The sequence below is a fragment of the Carlito syrichta genome, unplaced genomic scaffold (genome assembly GCF_000164805.1).
Source record: "Carlito syrichta isolate Samal-C Ts95f unplaced genomic scaffold, Tarsius_syrichta-2.0.1 Scaffold305043, whole genome shotgun sequence".
In the NCBI taxonomy this organism is placed as follows: domain Eukaryota; kingdom Metazoa; phylum Chordata; class Mammalia; order Primates; family Tarsiidae; genus Carlito; species Carlito syrichta.
Genome location: NW_007249139.1, coordinates 632165 through 649231, shown reverse-complemented (window position 1 = coordinate 649231; position 17067 = coordinate 632165). Strand labels below are relative to the sequence as shown.

Sequence of the window (17067 nt, the reverse complement as noted above, 5' to 3'; positions counted from 1 at the left end):
GCCAAACGCGTGCGAAGGGGGACGGGACGGCTTAGAGCTGCTCACACTCGAGGCGGGCTGGGATCCCCTGGGGAATCTTGCTTGTCGAAGCCGCAGGTTCCAGCCGGGCGCGGTGGCGCACGTCTGTAGTCCCAGCACTTTGGGAGGCCGAGGCGAGAGGACTGCCTGAGCCCAGGGGTTAGGGACCAGCCCGGGCAACTTGGTGAGACCTCGTCCCTACAATAAATCAAAAAAGTAGCTGAGCGTGGTGGCGCACGCCTGTGGTTCCATCTCTTCCGGAGGCTGAGGCGGAAGGATCGCCGGAGCCCAGCAGGTCGAGGCTGTGGTGGCCGTGAGCGTGCCACTTGCACTCCAGCCTGGGTGACAGTGTGAGACTCTGAGCCACCCCCAAAAAAGACGCAGGTTTCCATTCAGTGGGTCTGGGGTGGAACCACGACTCTGCATTTCTAACCAGCTCCCAGGCTCTGAGGGTCTCTGGACCACGCGTGGATAGAAGGCTCTGACGAGCCCCTCTGACCCCACTTCCTCAGCAATAGCAATTGTACCAACTCCATTTCGTTGTGACTTTCTTCTCTCCCCATTATTTTGAAGCAAAACGCAGGCATCATATCGTTTTATCTGCACATATTTTTTGTATCTCTAAAAGAACGATTTTTAAAAAAATCCATAACCAAAAATCATTCTTAAACCTAAAATGAATAGAACTAATGCCAAATAGTTACGCAGATTCAAGTGTCCGTTTTGGTTTTTTGTCTGTCATGTTAAATGGAGACAGGGTTTAGCTGTGTTTCCCAGGCTGGACTCCAACTCCTGGGCTCAAGGGATCCTCCCTCTTCAGCATCCTGAGTGGCTGGGACTACAGGCGCCTGCTGGTTTCAATGTCCAGTTTTGAACACAGTTTTTGTTAGCTTCCTAATGCCCTGTGAGGGCAATGACAAACCAGGGCCATCAGCCACCTGTGTTTGGGTGGCTTGTGCAGCCCCAAGGAGATTCTGTGCTCAAATCTCAAAGGCCCCAAGGAGCAAGGTCGGGGGCATAAAATGGCCACAGGAGCTCTGGATACCTAACCTTTCTTGGCCAACCCCTCTCTGGCCTGGGGGTGGGGCTATGGAGGGGGTGGAGTGGGATATTGTCCAGCCTCAGCCTTCCAAGCAGCTGGAACTACAGGTGCGTGCCACCATGCCCAGATAATTTTTTGTACCTGACTTCTTCCCCTCTCCACCCACCCACCCTTCCCCAGGAGTGGCCTCCGGCCAAGGTTAGTGTCTGAAGAGTATGCATATTCCCAGTAATGAGTCGTGGGATGCAGGTGAGCCATCAAAACTGAAAACAATGGAGTTATTACACTTAATCAATGTAATTGTACACACCATATAGGAATTTGAATGACTAGCTTGATTGCTTTGACTACAAAACTACTTGGTAGGCTGCCCCTGGGTGTGGATTCTTCATTGCCTCTGGCTTTAATGTGGATGCTTTTTGGTGTTTTTGTTTGTTTTGAGTTGGAGCCTCACTCTGTTGCCCAGGCTGGAGCACCCGGGGCATGTTCATGACCACCACAACCTCGACTTGCTGGATTCAGGTGATCGCTCCACCTCAGCTTTCCAAGCAGCTGGAACTACAGGTGTCGGCCACCGTGCCCAGCTAATTTTTTGACTTCCCATGGAGACAGGTCTTGCCAAGTTGCCCAGGCTGGTCTCTAACCCCTAGGCTCAGGCAATCTGCTCTTCTCCACCTCCCAAAGTGCTGGGGTTACAGGCGGGAGCCACCATGCCCAGCTAATACTGATTTAATAAATGAATAACCTTCCCTGCTGTACCTCTGGGCGACTTCTTTGGAATAGGTAAACACTACGTGAAAGCCCTCTCAGATTTGGAGTTGCTGCGTGACAGGTGTGGCCACTTGCTTCCCTTTGTCAAGGAATGAGGAGGTGTCTTGAAAGAGGAAAGGAGCTTGCTAGCTAGTGGCCTACAACAAGCTGGGAGGTCTGCCGTCGGGAGTCTGTACCCCACGAGCTGTACCCCAGGCCATCCCATTGCACCAGGCACAGTCTGGAAGCCTATTGTCGGGTGGGGTGCAGGGATCACACTACAATGCCCCATAGGTATTTCAGGCAGAGACTCTGTCTTATTTATCTTTAGCACACAGTAGGATATCAGTAAATGTGTGGGGAATGAGTGGAAAAGTCAGCCCATTAGAAGTAAAAATATACTGGGGGTGCCAAATAATATATATCCACATTTTAAGAGTTGTTATCTATGTGTTACTTCCAGTTCGCAGTAGTCAGAAGTGTCTGGATGCTGATGGTAACCACTTTGAGCACCTCTTGTCATTGCAGAGATCAAGTGTGATTTTGTATTCATCTTTTGTTCTTGGTATATATTATTACCATTTTAATACAGTTTTTTCCTTTCTTAAAATGTGCATACACTTTTTTGGCACCCTCTGTGTATATATTTAATACACGCTTGTGTTTGCCACGTGACAGTCATTACTCTAAGTGTTTTCCATACAGCTCACTTAGGCCGGGTAAGAGGTCCATGAGTCAGTATTATGATCATCCTCATTTTAGAGAGGAGGAAGCTGCAGTACAGAGAGGTTAAGTCATCTGCCTAAGGTCACACAGCTGGTAGGGACAAGGCAGAGCTGGGTGAAGAAGCTAGAACGGCCTGGTTCCAAAGTCCATGCTCTTGGCGGTGAGGCGACTTAGGGTCTCACAGCTAAGAGGCTTGGCTCCTTACAGGAAATGGCCTCGCCCACATCATGTACACCTGTCTACTGATCAACCTTCCGTACCTCCCGCCCTGGGGTATCCGACTTATTCCCCACCCTCCTCCCTGCCCCACCCCCTACTCCATCCCTGAGACCCCCCTGGGAGGAGAAGGGAAGGGGTTACAGCCTGGGAGTGCTGCAGGAGTTTCTGACCTTTGGGGTTGGTGGCACCGGCAGAAGGCACCCTGATTCTGGAGTTGGGTGAGATCCTGGGAGCCAGATTGTAGGGCTGGGTGCAGGCAAGAGACAGTTGTTTGGGAGACTCAGATTTCCTTCTTGGCGGGGATTCAGTAAGGAAAGGGGCTGAGATTTGGACCCGTGTCAGGGCTGGTGCCCCTCCACAGTGTGGCTCAAGCACCTGAGTGTGGCCGGGAGGCCAGGACAGTAAGGAATACCAGGCAAGAGCTCACTGCCTTAGTGGGGGCAATCCAGGGCACAAGCCGGCTACTCCAGATGGATGTCTTTTTTTTTTTTTTTTTTGAGTCAGAGTCTCACTCTGTTCCTCAAACTGAAGTGCAGTGGCACAAGCCCGGCTCACCACCACATGGACCTCCTGGGCTCAGATGATCCTTCCATCTTAGCCTCCCAAATAGCTGGGGCTACAAGCACACACCACCACACCCAGCTAATTTTGTAAATGTTTTGTAGAGATGAGGTCTTGCTGTGTTGCCCAGGCTGGTTTCGAATCCCAGGGCTCAAGCAATCCCCCTGTCTTGGCCTCCCAAAGTGTTGTTGGGCTTACAGGTGTGAGCAGCCATTTCCAGCTCTGATGCCTCTTGAGCAAAGGTCAGGAAGTGACTCAGGCCTTGGATTCTGCTGACACTGACCCCCGTCCTGGGCCTGACTGGGCCCATGTCTACACGGCAGCTTGGCAGCCTTGGAGGAGCCCTTAGAGCACCCAGTCGGGGAAGGCCTGAACGGGAGACGAGGAGGAGGGGTCACCCTTGGATGGATGTTACTCCTCTCCAGCCTTGGGCTCTCCTATCTTTGAGCTCCAAGCCCTCTTGTTCTTCTCCCCAGACACCAACCCAGTGTTGTCTTGCTGGTCTCTACCCTATGAACATGGAGGCAGGGGTTCAGGAAGGCCACTTTGGAACGGGACCTGAATTTCCAGTCTCTGTCCCTACCCACTGTGTGACCTTGGGCAAAGTCCTTTCTTCTCTCTGAGTTTCAGGGTGCTCCTTGCAAGATGGGGATGATATTAATTGTATGACAAGTACATTTAAAGAGTCCAAGTACAGTGTAAGCATATGTCTCACAATAACACAAGGAGGAAGCTCTGTCTTTTTTTTTTCATTCTGTTGCCCAGGCTGGAGTGCAGTGGCACCATCATGACTCGCCACAGCCTCGACTTCCTGGGCTCAGGCCGTCCATCCTTCAGCCTCAGTCTCCCGAGTAGCTGGGACTACAGGCGCATACCACCACGCCCAGCTATATTTTTTCTGTTTGTAGAGTAGGGGTCTCGCGACGTTGCCATGCTGGTCTCAAACTCCTAAACTCAAGCAATCCTCCCTCCTCGGCCTCCCAAAATGCTGGAATTACAGGCGTGAGCCACCACACCCAGCCAGAGGTAAGACCTTTCAACACCTCTGGCCAGAGATCACCGGAAACACACCCATGAGTGAACAAGTTGAGTAGTTGAGTTTCTTACTTGTTGCGGCAAGGGGGAGCAGGCACCATGGGGATCGTAGGGTGTCTCAGTGAGGGGGACTTACAAGGCATGGGCTTGAGTTAGGTGATTTGGGGAGGTTTTAAGGAAGTGGGGCTTTGCTCTGAATCGGATGCTGGCAGGAAGTGGGGGTTATGCTGTGACAGGGTGTCTTAATAAATCTTGCCTAAAAGGAGAGCAGACTAGATCAAAGCAGCCCTCACTCAGATTAGCCCCACAGGGGGACGTCTGGTCATTTTTGTGGTCTGGACCATATGCGTGTTTTGTCTGTGTTCAGATAAGATTATGGAGGGATCTCGTTTTAGTCTGGGTCCAGCCCGTCACAGTTGGCCTTGCCCCACATCGGCATTTGTGAAATTGTCTATGTTTGGCAGAAGCACAGCAAGATGGAGCTGGGCCAGGCCAGCCCTGAACACCCAAGTCCTGGCTGACAGGACTGGGCGACTTCTAGTTGGCAGGCAGGGCTGTTTTGGTCTGTCCTGATGCTAGCATTCCCCTCGTACAGGTGAAAAGACCAAGGCTCAGAAAGGTTAAGTAATTTGCTCAAGGTCACACATACTTGAGAAAGTGGTGACCCCTATCTTCAAGCCTGGCATCGGGCTCCGAGTCTGCACATTTAACCACCGACTGGAATGCCTGGTGCCCAGCAGCAGCACCCTGAGAATGGCTATCATGGCGGTGCTGTCTTCCTCACCAGGCTGCAAGCCTCTGGAGGGCAGGAACATGGTTTAGGAACTGATGACTGGCTTCCTAGAGACTGAGTCCAAAGCCCCACGTGATTAAGAGGCTGTCATGTCCCCCACTCCAGGGTAGGTATCCATCTCACCTCAGGAGTACAGTAGCTCCTTGAAAGCCGAGGTGTCCTCACTGTCCCACACTCCAGGGCCAGCACTCACATCCTCGGCACGACTGGCCGTGAGTCCTCCACAAAAATGAGAATTATGACCCATAGGGGTGGAACAGGCAAGGGAGCCCAAGAGCTCTGGCCCCAGCTCTGAGAGTCCCATATTCCTTTGGGGCTTTCAAAACTCCATGAATCAACCCAAGTCCCAAGGAGGAGGCAAGGAGAGGCGGGAGGAATGATGGTTCTCATGAGGGCTGCTCTGAGACTTGTTAAACTGTGTGATCCCATACAAGCTGGATGACTTCTCTAAGCCTCAGCTTCCTCATCTGCAAAATGGGAGTGAGTGATAATCCCCACCTCACAGGGCCTTTGGGAAGGCTGAAATAGATGACATGAGAAGTGGCCGATTCAGGGCCTGGCACACTGTAGGTTTCTCACCAGATTCTCCTCTCCCGATGGACCGGGAACAGCACCAGCTCTGCCCAGATACTCTGGCTACTTGGGCTCAGGCACCACACTTCAGCTGTTCAGTCCCTGTTCCAGGCGAGAGCACAGTGGCATGATCATAGCTCACTGCAGCCTCAGACTGCTGGGCTCAAGTGACCCTCCTGCCTCAGACTCCTGAGTAGTTGAGACTACAAGCATAAGCCACCATGCCTGGCTAATTTTTTATTCTTGATTTTTTTTTTTAGAGATAGGGTCTCGCTATATTGCCTAGGCTAGTCTTAAACTCCTGGGCTCAAGCAATCCTTCTGCCTCGGTCTCCCAAAATGCTGGGATTACAGACATGAGCCATCATGTCTGGCCCACATCCAACTCCTTTATTAAGTTTTTTTTGCCAAATACCCAGCCCAAGCATTTATTTACCCAGTCATTCAACAATATTTACATATTGAGGGTCAACTATGATCCAGGGACTTATCTGAGTGTGGGGAATGTAACAGAAAAGAAACAGAGAAAAGTCCGACCAGGTGGAGCTGACATTCTTGTATGGGAAGCGGATGAAGATCCAGTGATCAATTGTATAGTGCTAGATGGAACCACATAAGACTGTTGATATTCAGTAATGACATCTGGGTCAAGCAGATGCAATGGCAGGCGACATTAAGTGCTATGGAGAAAGGAAACCTGCATAAAGCTCTAAAGGACTGTGAGGCCAGGTGTGGTGGCTCAAGCCTGTAATCCCAGCACTTTGGGAGGCCAAGGTGAGCAGATTGCCTGAGCCCATGGGTTTGAGAACAGCCTGGGCAACTTGGCAAGACGTCATCTCTACAATAAATAAAAAATTAGCCGGGCGTGGTGGCGCACGCTGGTAGTTCAGGCTACTTGGAAGGCTGAGGCGGAAGGATTGTCAGAGCCCAGCAGGTCGATGCTGGGGTAGCCATGAGCGTACCACTGCACTCCAGCCTGGGCGACAGAGTGAGACTCCAACTCAGAAAAATAAAATAAAATTAAATTAAATTAAAATTACATAAAATAAAAAAACAATAAGAATAAAATAATAAACATAAAGTAAAATAAATAAAATAAGACCACGAGGCCTGCCTTAGACGGGGTGGTCAGGGAAGGTGTGTCTGTGGACGCAACATGTGAGCAACCCCGGATGGGTGGAGGAGTGAAGCCAGCAGGTATCTGGGGAAAGAGCAATTATCTGCCTCTGAAACCCGTCAGGGGACACGTGACCTGCAGGCCAGTCATCTCCCCAGGCCTCCAGCCTCATTCCTCCTGTGCCTGTCCCTTCCCCTACTCCTGCAGCCTCTGCTAAGTCCCTTGGGGACCAGCTCAGAGCACCGGGGACCCCTTCACTAGCCTCTGAACACTTGAGGGGGTGCCCGGCCCCTCCTGTGTGGCCCTCAGCCCCGCCTTGACTCCCCAGTACCTCTTTCCCGTCTTGGGGGCTGGTCAGCAGACTGGGGGCCTGAGCAGAGCATCCATCCCAGGAACAAAAGATCAGGCACTCCCCTTCTCACAGGCACCCCTACAAACTATCCACCTCCGCCTTCCTCCCCCTCGGCTGTGACACCCCCTGGTGGAGGACAGGGGTAGAGACGCTCTGCTAAACTGGCATCTCACAGCCCAGCCCTCCTTCTGGGGCCAAGAACAGGGGTCCCCCACCCTCTGGGCTGCCGGCCAGTACCCGTCTGTGGCTTGTCAGGAACCCGGCCCCACGGCAGGAGGTGGGCGGCAGGCTAGCGGAGCTCTGTCTACCGGGGTATTAGCAGTGGTTTTAGATTCTCATAGGAGCATGACCCTTGTTGTGAACTGCGCCTGCGAGGGGTCTAGGCGAAGCTCTTTAGGAGAGTCTAATGCCTGATGGTCCCCCACCCCCATCCATGGGAAGATGGTCTTCCACAAAACCCGTCCCTGATGCTACAAAAGTTGGGGACTGCCGGCCAAGACAATTTCCCCTCTTCCCATCTAACTGCACACCACCTTCCCACTCCACCCCAAGACTCACCTCCTTGTACCCAGCCCCCAGGATGGTGCTCTTGACCCAATCCTGCCAAGATGTGGCCAGGGGAAGGTCTGGTGCCCAGGCCTCCCTCTGCTCCATTTGCTCTCTGCCTTGTCCATGGGAGGGTAGCATGCATCGTGACACTAAGTCATCTGTGTCGTCCCCTGTGAGCTGTCCATCTCTACCACCAGAACATGACTCTGTGAGGGCAAGTGCAGTATTGTGGCCACTGCTGAGTCCCAGCACCATGTCTGGTCCATGGTAGCAGCTCAATAAATACTTCATGAGCTGGGTGCGGTGGCTCACATCTCTAATCCCCGCAATTTGGGAGGCCGAGGTGAGAGGATTGCTTGAGCCCAGGAGTTCAAGACCAACCCAGGAAACATACCAAGACTTCGTCTCTATAAAAATTTTTTTTTTTAGAAATTAGCTGGGTGTGGTGGCATGCACCTGTAGTCCCAGCCACTTAGAAGGCTGAGGTGGAAGGATTGTCTGAGCTGAGGAGGTCGAGGCTGCCATGTGACATGATCATTGTAATCATGCCACTCTAGCCTGGGTGACAGGGTGAGACCCCCTCAATAAAAAAAAAAAAAAAAAGACAGTAAATAAGCTAAGTGCAGCTTCTACCCTTACTAAACTCTGCCAAACTGATTCCAATGTATGACAGTTTTAGTTTTTGTGCAAATGCATTAGCCTCTTCCTGCATGGTTTCCGAGTTTTGTGACATGCTTTGAATACCCTTCTCCATTTACATATTTGATCTCTCTGGAAATGAGTGTGGCTGAAGGTGGCTATCCAGGTGTTTCAACACCATTTATTGACACAGATCACCGAATAATATGCATCCATTTAGCAAGTTATGTATTTGTCCAGATTTAGGAAATTTCCTAGGAGTTACACCAACCTGTCAACAGTTACTATTTCTAGGTAATCACCGGAAACATGTTATTACCTAGCTACATTTAAATTTTGTTCAGGCAAGGTGTGGTGGCTCACACTTGTAATCCCAGCACTTTGGGAGGTCAAGGAGGGAGGATTGCTTGAGTTTAGGAAGCAATCCTAGCAATTGAGGCTAGCATGGGCCACATAGTGAGAGCTTATCACTACAAAAAATTTAAAAATTCTCGGAGGCTGAGGCAGAAGGATCGCCTGGGCCCAGGAGGCTCCGACTCAAGAAATAATTTTTTTCAACAATGAACACATTGCATTTGTGTCACATAAGAATAATGGTTGTTAGAAAAAGTAACATGGCAGGTGCTTCGACACTGGTAAGATCAGTATACGTTATAAAAAGACAAAGAGGGCACACCTGACTCAATCAGAGGCTGGGGAGAGATAAGTGGGGTGGGGTGGGGGTTCATTTCCTAACCTCAGAGAAGGGTGGGACTTGTCCAGATGGGAACACTCCCCACCACAAGCACTGTGTCAGCAACCATTATCAGATAGTCATTGCTACTGTCTCACTGGGCAGAGCTGTGGGTGGTCCTGTTTTTGCACAGGACAATCAGCTCTGTCATGCTGAGCAATGGCCCAGGGGAAACTAGTCTCCACATCAAGGCCTGGATGATGACCTTGCACCTTGCCCTGGGAACAGGTGGTGAAGCCAGCCAATCAGGTCCAGGTAACCCAAGAGGCCTGGGACACCCAGGCTGAACGCCATTGTCTGTCAGCTGAGCGCAGGGAAGTGGGTCAAAGGTGCATCTGGCCCAGAAATGGCCTCAGCAGCAGGTGCTCAGGGGTCTGTCCTAGGGGTGCCAGGGAGATGGTCCAGTCATCATTTACCATCGACCCCATTAGAACATCAACTCCGTGAGGGTGGCATGGCGGTTGGACTTTTCTTCTTTCGCATATTCCCAGTGCCTGACAGGCGGAAGGCCCCGAATAGATCTTTGTAGACAGGTTGAATGAGGGTGCAAGGCACTAGAATGCCTTCCAGTTCCCTTTCTTCTTCCCTGTTATTTCCATTTTAAAGTGGCAGGCTGAACGCAGTGGCTCATGCCTGTAATCCCAGCCCTTTGGGAGGCCAAAACTGGAGGATCACTTGAGCCCAGGAATTCAAGACCAGCCTAGGCAACACAGTGAGACCTTGTATTCACATAAAATACAAAAATTAGCTGGGTGCGGTGATGTGTGTGTGATGATGCTTGTAGTTCCAGCTATTCGGGAAGCTGAGGCAAGAGGACCGCTTGAGCCCAGGAATTTGAGGCTGCAGTAAGCTGCGATCATTCCCCTGCACTCCAGCCTGGGGGACAGAGCGAAACCCCAACACTAAAAAAGTGGCAGACAGATAGGGAAATAGCAGGAATTATCTGGATCATGGCCATCAGTCACCCTCAGTAATCTGTTGATTCTTTTTTTTTTTTTATGAGTTGAAGTCTCACTCTGTCGCCCAGACTGGCTCACTCTGTCACTGCTCCCAGCCACTGCAGCCTCGACCCACTGGGCTCCAGCAATCCTTCCGCCTCAGCCTTGTGAGTAGCCAGAACTACAGGCATGCACTACCATGCCCGGCTGATTTTTTGATTTATTGTAGAGATGAGGTCTCACCAAGTTGCCCAGGCAGGTCTCTAATTCGTTCAATTGCTGTGTATCCAGCTTGACTCACACAGCAAGGCATAGCAAAGAGAATCAGAGCTCTTTTTTTTTTTGAGTTGGAGTCTCACTCTTTTGCCCAGGCTGGAGTGCAGTGGCATGCTCACAGCCACCACAGCCTCCACCTGCAGGGTTCGGATGATCCTTCCACCTCAGCTTTCCAAGTAGTGGGAATTACAAGGATTAGGTGTGCCTTCTGTATGTACCCTGGGTTGATCAGTGGTGGCACTGATCACCCTGCTTTATCATGGCCTGCTGGGGCTAATTTTTTGATGTATTGTGGAGATGAGGTCTCGCCAAGTTGTCCAGGCTGGTCTCGAACCCGTGGGTTCAGACAATCCTCTCACCTCAGTCTCCCAAAGTGCTGGGATTATAGGCGTGAGCCACCGCGCCTGGCAGAGCCCAATTCTTCTAACACGTGTCACTTCTTCCACAGGGAACTTCCACACAGCATTACTTCTTACATATTTGGGTTTTTTCTTTGGGTCATCTTTGCTTCTAAAGGCTTTCATTGGAAGAAGACAAACTGATTTGCAAGGGATTAAAAGACGATGGTGCTGTACTGAGTCGGTCAAGGAGGACTGAGTCTTCTGTATGTCAGGTATCAAGTGAGGTGGTAGAACAAAGCAGTGGACAAGACACAGTCTATGCCCCAATGACATGCAGCCTTAAGTTCATATTTAGGATTTACTGTATGCCAAGGGCTTCATGTGTTAACTCATTTAATCCTCTCAACAACCTTATGATATAGGCTCTGAGAGATTAAGTAACTTGCCCAAGATTGCACTAGTAGGACAGCGGGCTGTGGTTTGAACTCAGGCAGACCGGCTCCAGAGTCTGAGTCCTTTTTCTTTTGGAGTCGGCTTCTCACTCTGGCTGGAGTGCAGTGGCACGGTCATGGCTTGCCACAGCCTCGACCTCCTGGACTCAGGCGATCCTTCTGCCTCAGCCTCCCAAGAAGCTGGGGCACACCACCACACTCAGCTAATTAAAAATTTGTGTGTGTGTGTGGAGATGAGGTCTGTGTTGCCCCGGCTGGTCTCGAACTCCTGGCCACAAGCGAACCTCCTGTCTCAACCTCTCAAAGTACTGGGATGACAGGAATGAGCCACCATGCCTGTGTGTCCTTAACCTTTATATGTCTTTTCTCTTGAGCGGATGTGACAAACAGCAGGCCATGATAAAGCAGGGTGATCAGTGCCACCACTGATCAACCCAGGATACATACAGAAGGCACACCTAATCCAGGCTGGAGGATGGTCAGGGATTTACAGAGGGAGTGATATCAAGGCTGAATAGAAGAACGAGTCAGTTAGCCCAGAGGAACAGAGCAGAAGAAGAGGGTTCTAGGCAGAGGGACCGTTGAGCACAAAGGACAGGAGAGAAAGCAAGCATGTAGGGACCTTGTGTATTTAGAGCAGTGGCAAAAAGGAGAACCAGAGATAAGTATGTTCATCTTCTGGAAGATAGAGTAAGAGTCTGGCTTAAACTCTTTTGGCTGAAGGGAGGGAAGGTGCACTTCTATCCAGATGAGTAAGGAAGGGGGAGAGGCTGGGACCAGGAAGAGAGGCCCCAGTGAATGCCCAGTCGCAGCTGCCAGGGACTCTGCCCCTCTTTGGCCAGCAGCAGCCAGAAAGTCCTTGTAGAAATTGTGCCGAATGGCTATTTTTCTTGATTTTTCTTTCAAAAAGCCAAGAGAGGTGTGTCTAACATCAATGCCGTAAAGTTCTTTGGAACCAGGAGTCTTTCAACATTGACACCAGGATGATCTGTTGAACGCAGCCTCAGTGGTACTGTGTGACTCTGCTTGAGAATGAGACATCATATGACTAGAATATGCAAGAATGTAAGTGGACTAATGTCCAGTAGGAGCTCAATAAAATAACTAGTTTTTAGCAGGGAGGGAAGGAAAGTAGGGGAAGGAAGACAACAGGAAGCCAGGTCTGTCCTTCCATGTGGAGGTTTCACGTCTTAGGACTATGGGTCTGGTCTCTGAATTATTTGGTCGGTCTGCAATTCTCAGCGGGCGCACTTTGGAGGCCTCTGCTGTCGCTTTTGGTTGTCACAACGATTGGGAGTATTGCTGATATTGAGCATGCAGAGGCCAATCTGCAGAGTGGGATCCTCAACAAGAATTGCTTCATCGCACAGACAGACATACTGGTGGACATTCAGGAAGGTGGGAGAAACCCATTTATGTTGATCTGAACCTAGACTGTAACTTGGTTTTACATATAAAACAAACACTCTTTGCAGATTAATACACTTAATTTCCCAGGGTTACAACCGAGCAAATAAAAACATTCTAATTGGTTTTTTGAAATTTTGCCATAAGTTGCTTACCAATTTCAGAAAGTCATGAGTAATAGCAGTCAATCATGGTATCTGAGTTGCCAAGGAAACTCAACTGTAGCAGTAAACGTGTAGCTGTCACATTCAAGGTGAATCTATGGATGGGTGCAAGCAACTACTTCATTATGTCTTTAATGTGGTGAAGCCACAAGTGTTTACATATTGAAATGTATTTTTCCTTTGCTCATTATTTATATTAGACCATTGTGTTTTCTTTGAAATTGTGTGTGTAAATTATCTATGAATTTCACTTCAGGATTATGAGATGTTAAAATACTAATTATGCAAAGGGCGGAGGCTCTGATGAGTTTAAAACCACTGATCTTTGTCAAGGATCTAGGCTGGGCCTGTGGTTTTTCATTTTTTTGCTGCAAAAGGTAATGGCGTAATTTTTTTAAATTGCAAAATTGGACTTACGTTTACTTATTAATCTCTTAATAATTTCATATATATACATACACATGCGTAGATATATACATATATATGAAGGGAGCCCCCAAAAGCCCAGACTTATCTTTTGGAGGACGGGTCCCTTGCAGTAGGCTTCCCCCACCAGGTGTTCCAGGAAACCATTAGCATCAGCGTACCAGCTAGTGTTATTCTGAGATGCTGTGTTCAGCTTCAGTGAAATTTTTTTGGACATTCTTTTAATGTGTTTGCCTGTTTCATGATGCGTGATTTGAGTGCACCTGCTCACACTTGTGCTAAGTATTCAGCAGAAAAAGACCAAAAACAGCATGACCCCTGTGCCCCACCCTCCCTATTCACCCTATCTCCCCCAAGTGACTGCCCACATGAAAAAAGTCCTCAAAAGAAAACGACCTGTTGATGTGGAAGGGGCGAAACAAAAAACAGAAGCCCTAAAAGGCATAAAAACTGACGAGTTCAAAAACTGTTTTGAGCAGTGGAAAAAGCACCTCAATAGGTGTACTTCATCAAATGGAGAGTACTTTGAAGTTTAAACATGTAAAAATACACAATTTTTTATAAATAAATTCTGTTTTTTGGGGTCCCTCCTCACGGCGGCAAGGAGCCTGCCCTCCAAAAAATAATCCCATTTTGGGGGTCACTCCACATATACATATATGCACATAACAAAGCACCTTCTCTGAGCTGAACTAATTAAGCAGGTTTGCAATAGAACAGTACCATACTGGCTATGAGTACTTAGACCACAGTCTTAGGGCTTTAATAATGGGAGTTTTCCAGAAACTGTCTCGGGACTATAGGCTTCAGGAGCTTTCTTCCCAGTTGGTTTTAGAGGCTTATACTGTTCCCAGATGCAGAATACTCCAAACTCACCCTAACAGGACAGCCTCAATGCCACTTCAAGTGAGATGCAAAGTAGCCAGTATCTTGAGTGTCCACGACATACAAGGCATGTTGAATTTTGTTCTTCCATTTAATCTTTCCAATCACCCAAAAGCTAGTAACAACTGCCCCAAGGCCACGTATCTGGCAAGAGGCTAAGTTGAGAGTTGAACCAAGGTCTGTGTCTTCAAGATCCAGTACTTTCCATTGGACCTCATTACCTGGCTATCTAAAACAATCTTGTAGTCACACCCAGTTGAGTTACTAGATTTTCTGTGTATGGATAATGGCCAAAGAGCTTCTGAACAAAGGATAACTTTATTTCATGCCGCACCTTTTTTTGAGAAATGAAACCACCTTAATCCAGTACCAGACACGTTGTTCTAAACCACCTAACATCTTCATTTTCCCCTAAAAACATATACCTCAACCTAAAAAGGTCTTTCAAATTTGTACCTTCTCTGCAAGATACCAAGCCGTTTCTGTTAGTCACAACAGACTTGTAGGTGTTAAGCTCTAATTATTTTTTGAAGAGGCTTTCGTGTTCTGCTAGGCTAGCAGGGATGAGCATTAGATTAGCGGGTTTCAACCAAAGATGATTTTGCCTCCAGAGGACGTCTGGCAACATCTTTGGCTGTCACAATTGGGGGATGGGAGTATGTGTGTTGAGGGCATTGGCAGGCAGAGGCCAGGGATGCTGCTTAACTCCCTACAATGTACAGGACAGCTTCCACACCAAATAGCTATCTGGTCCAAGATGCAAAGTTGGAAAATCCTACTCCAGATCCTTAAAACACTCTTTTACTGGGGAAGACCCCACCAAGTCTTCCAAACTGGGTAGAAATCCTGCTACCAAGTAGTAATACAGCTTGGAGGCCGGGCAGTAGGGTGCAATTCCTTTCCAGCATGTTCTCCTGCCTTGGAAAGTGGCATTCTAGCCTTGGCAAAGCTGAAATTCAGGAATGGTTCCCCCAGGTCACACAGACTTTAAAACATCTTTCTTATTAAAGTTTTTTCTGATTACAAAAATTACTCAAAAAAGCTAAGCATCACAGAAATAGCATAAAAAGTTGAGCCCACAATCCCTTTACACAGAGATGGTTGTTAACAGTTCAGTGTGTATTTCTCTAAGTCTTTTTCAGCCAATTACTATCTTTATATCAATAAACAGGGGACCAGTGTACTATAGTTTGCTACCTACTTTTTCCCCTACATAATTTATCTGACATATATCTACCCACACCTAGCTGTATCATATTTCACTACAGAGGGGCTCTTATTCAGTCAAGTCCTTATTGATAGTTATGTATGTTACTTAGAAAGTTTGCATTTACAAAGAATGTGCGGCCAGGTGCCATGGTTCACATCTGTAATCCCAGCACTCTTGGAGGCCAAGGCAGGAGGAGTGTGCCCAGAAGTACGAGACTAGCCTGGGAAACATAGTGAGATCTCATCTCAACAAACAAAGCCAGTCATGGTGGGACGCCTGTAGTCCCAGCTACTCAGGAGGTGGGAGGATCATTTGAGCCCAGGTTCAGGGCTGTGTTGAGCAATGATCATGCCACTGTATTCCAGCCTGGGCACAGAGACCGGGACTCAAAACAACAACAAAAAAAGGGCACTGAACATTTTACTTTTGTTTGTGTACTTGTGAGGACTTCTGAGAAGTATAAATGCTAAGTTCAAAGAGTATGAACACTATTAAAACATATCTGTATTATAAATAAAAAGGTCTTCATTATTTGCATATTCATTAACCAAATCCTTGCAGCTACCTGATGTATAGAGAAGTGAAAGTTATTGTCATGTAAAACCATTCACAAATGAACTACTTTTAAAATTAGTCCCTTCTTGCCCTCACAACTATTCGAACCTGGAATATTTGTCTTGCCCATTGTATTCTAGTCTTCTGCTAGTCTCTATGATTATATTGTAAACATATGACAGATGCTACAGACAGAATGCAGTTTAGTTACAATAATAATAATACATCTTGTAAAAGATGGTAGATTTGACAAAGTTGATGAATAATGTTAGAAAACTGCTCAAATCTCAAGCAAAGCCACTGAAAAACATGGGTCTGACTCAGATCAGTTAACAAAAAAAGGAAAGGTGATGAGGTGATCGCTGATACTTATAAAAAAGAATGACGTGACTATCGAAACATTGAGATGTTCTCTGGAAAACTGATGAAGCCCTCAAATATTTTTGTAAAAGTTCCTTCTGTGATTATGTTGCAAACAACAAGTGAGATGGAATTGTAAGATACTAAATCAGCTTCACTGGAAAAATAAACTTGATTTCATCCTTCAGTCATTATATTTAAAATTATGGATATGCTTTTATAATTGTGTACCGTTTTCACCATCAGACTTCCTCTAGCCTCCAATCCTTACCACATACTATGAAATGTTCCCCATTCGCTTTAGGTGAGCTGACTCGGGTGTCAACTTTCCTTGAGCTAAGCAGGTCTTTCTCACAGAAGTCTAGGAGGAAGACTGCACTCATGTCTGGTGGATGAAGGCAAAATATTCCCTAGAATTGTCTGATGCTTACAGGAGCTAAAGGACTCCCATGTGATAACTGGAGCCCTTCTCTCTCACTGCCTTAAGGGGTCATTGCAGATAGGAAAGGAACCAACGCTTGGTTTGCCTTCTACCACTGCCATCACTTCCTGCTGCCAGCCAGGGACCAAAAACCCAGCTGCACACTCTCAATATCCTCACAACCCCCCTCCCCCACCACACCAAGAAAGGGAGTATATCAGCACAGCCCCTGAGAACTCAGCTGTGAGATCTTGTGGGCCTTTAATCCCATGATGTAATTCAACGGTTCTGAGGAGTATTTTCTTTCTTTCTTTCTTTTTTTTTTTTTGAGTTGGAGTCTCACTCTGTCGCCCAGACTGGAGTGCAGTGGCCGCTCCCAGCCACCGCAGTCTCGACCCGCTCGGCTCCGGCGATCCTTCCGCCTCAGCCTTCCAAGTAGCTGGAATTACAGGCGCGTGCTACCATGCTGGCTGATTTTTTTATTTATTGTAGAGATAAGGTCTCACCAAGTTGCCCAGGCGGGTCT

General features: G+C 48.1%; 1 protein-coding gene across 1 annotated transcript in view; it reads right to left on the bottom strand.

Moving 5' to 3' along the window:
* Window positions 1–7876, bottom strand: part of MAPK13 (mitogen-activated protein kinase 13) — a 17649-nt gene extending 9773 nt beyond the window's left edge. Inside the window, exon 1 of the mRNA XM_008061073.2 lies at window positions 7744–7876. Within this exon, the coding sequence (XP_008059264.1) occupies window positions 7744–7876 (133 nt within the window). The remainder of the gene's footprint in view (window positions 1–7743) is intronic.
* Window positions 7877–17067: the final 9191 nt, after the last annotated feature.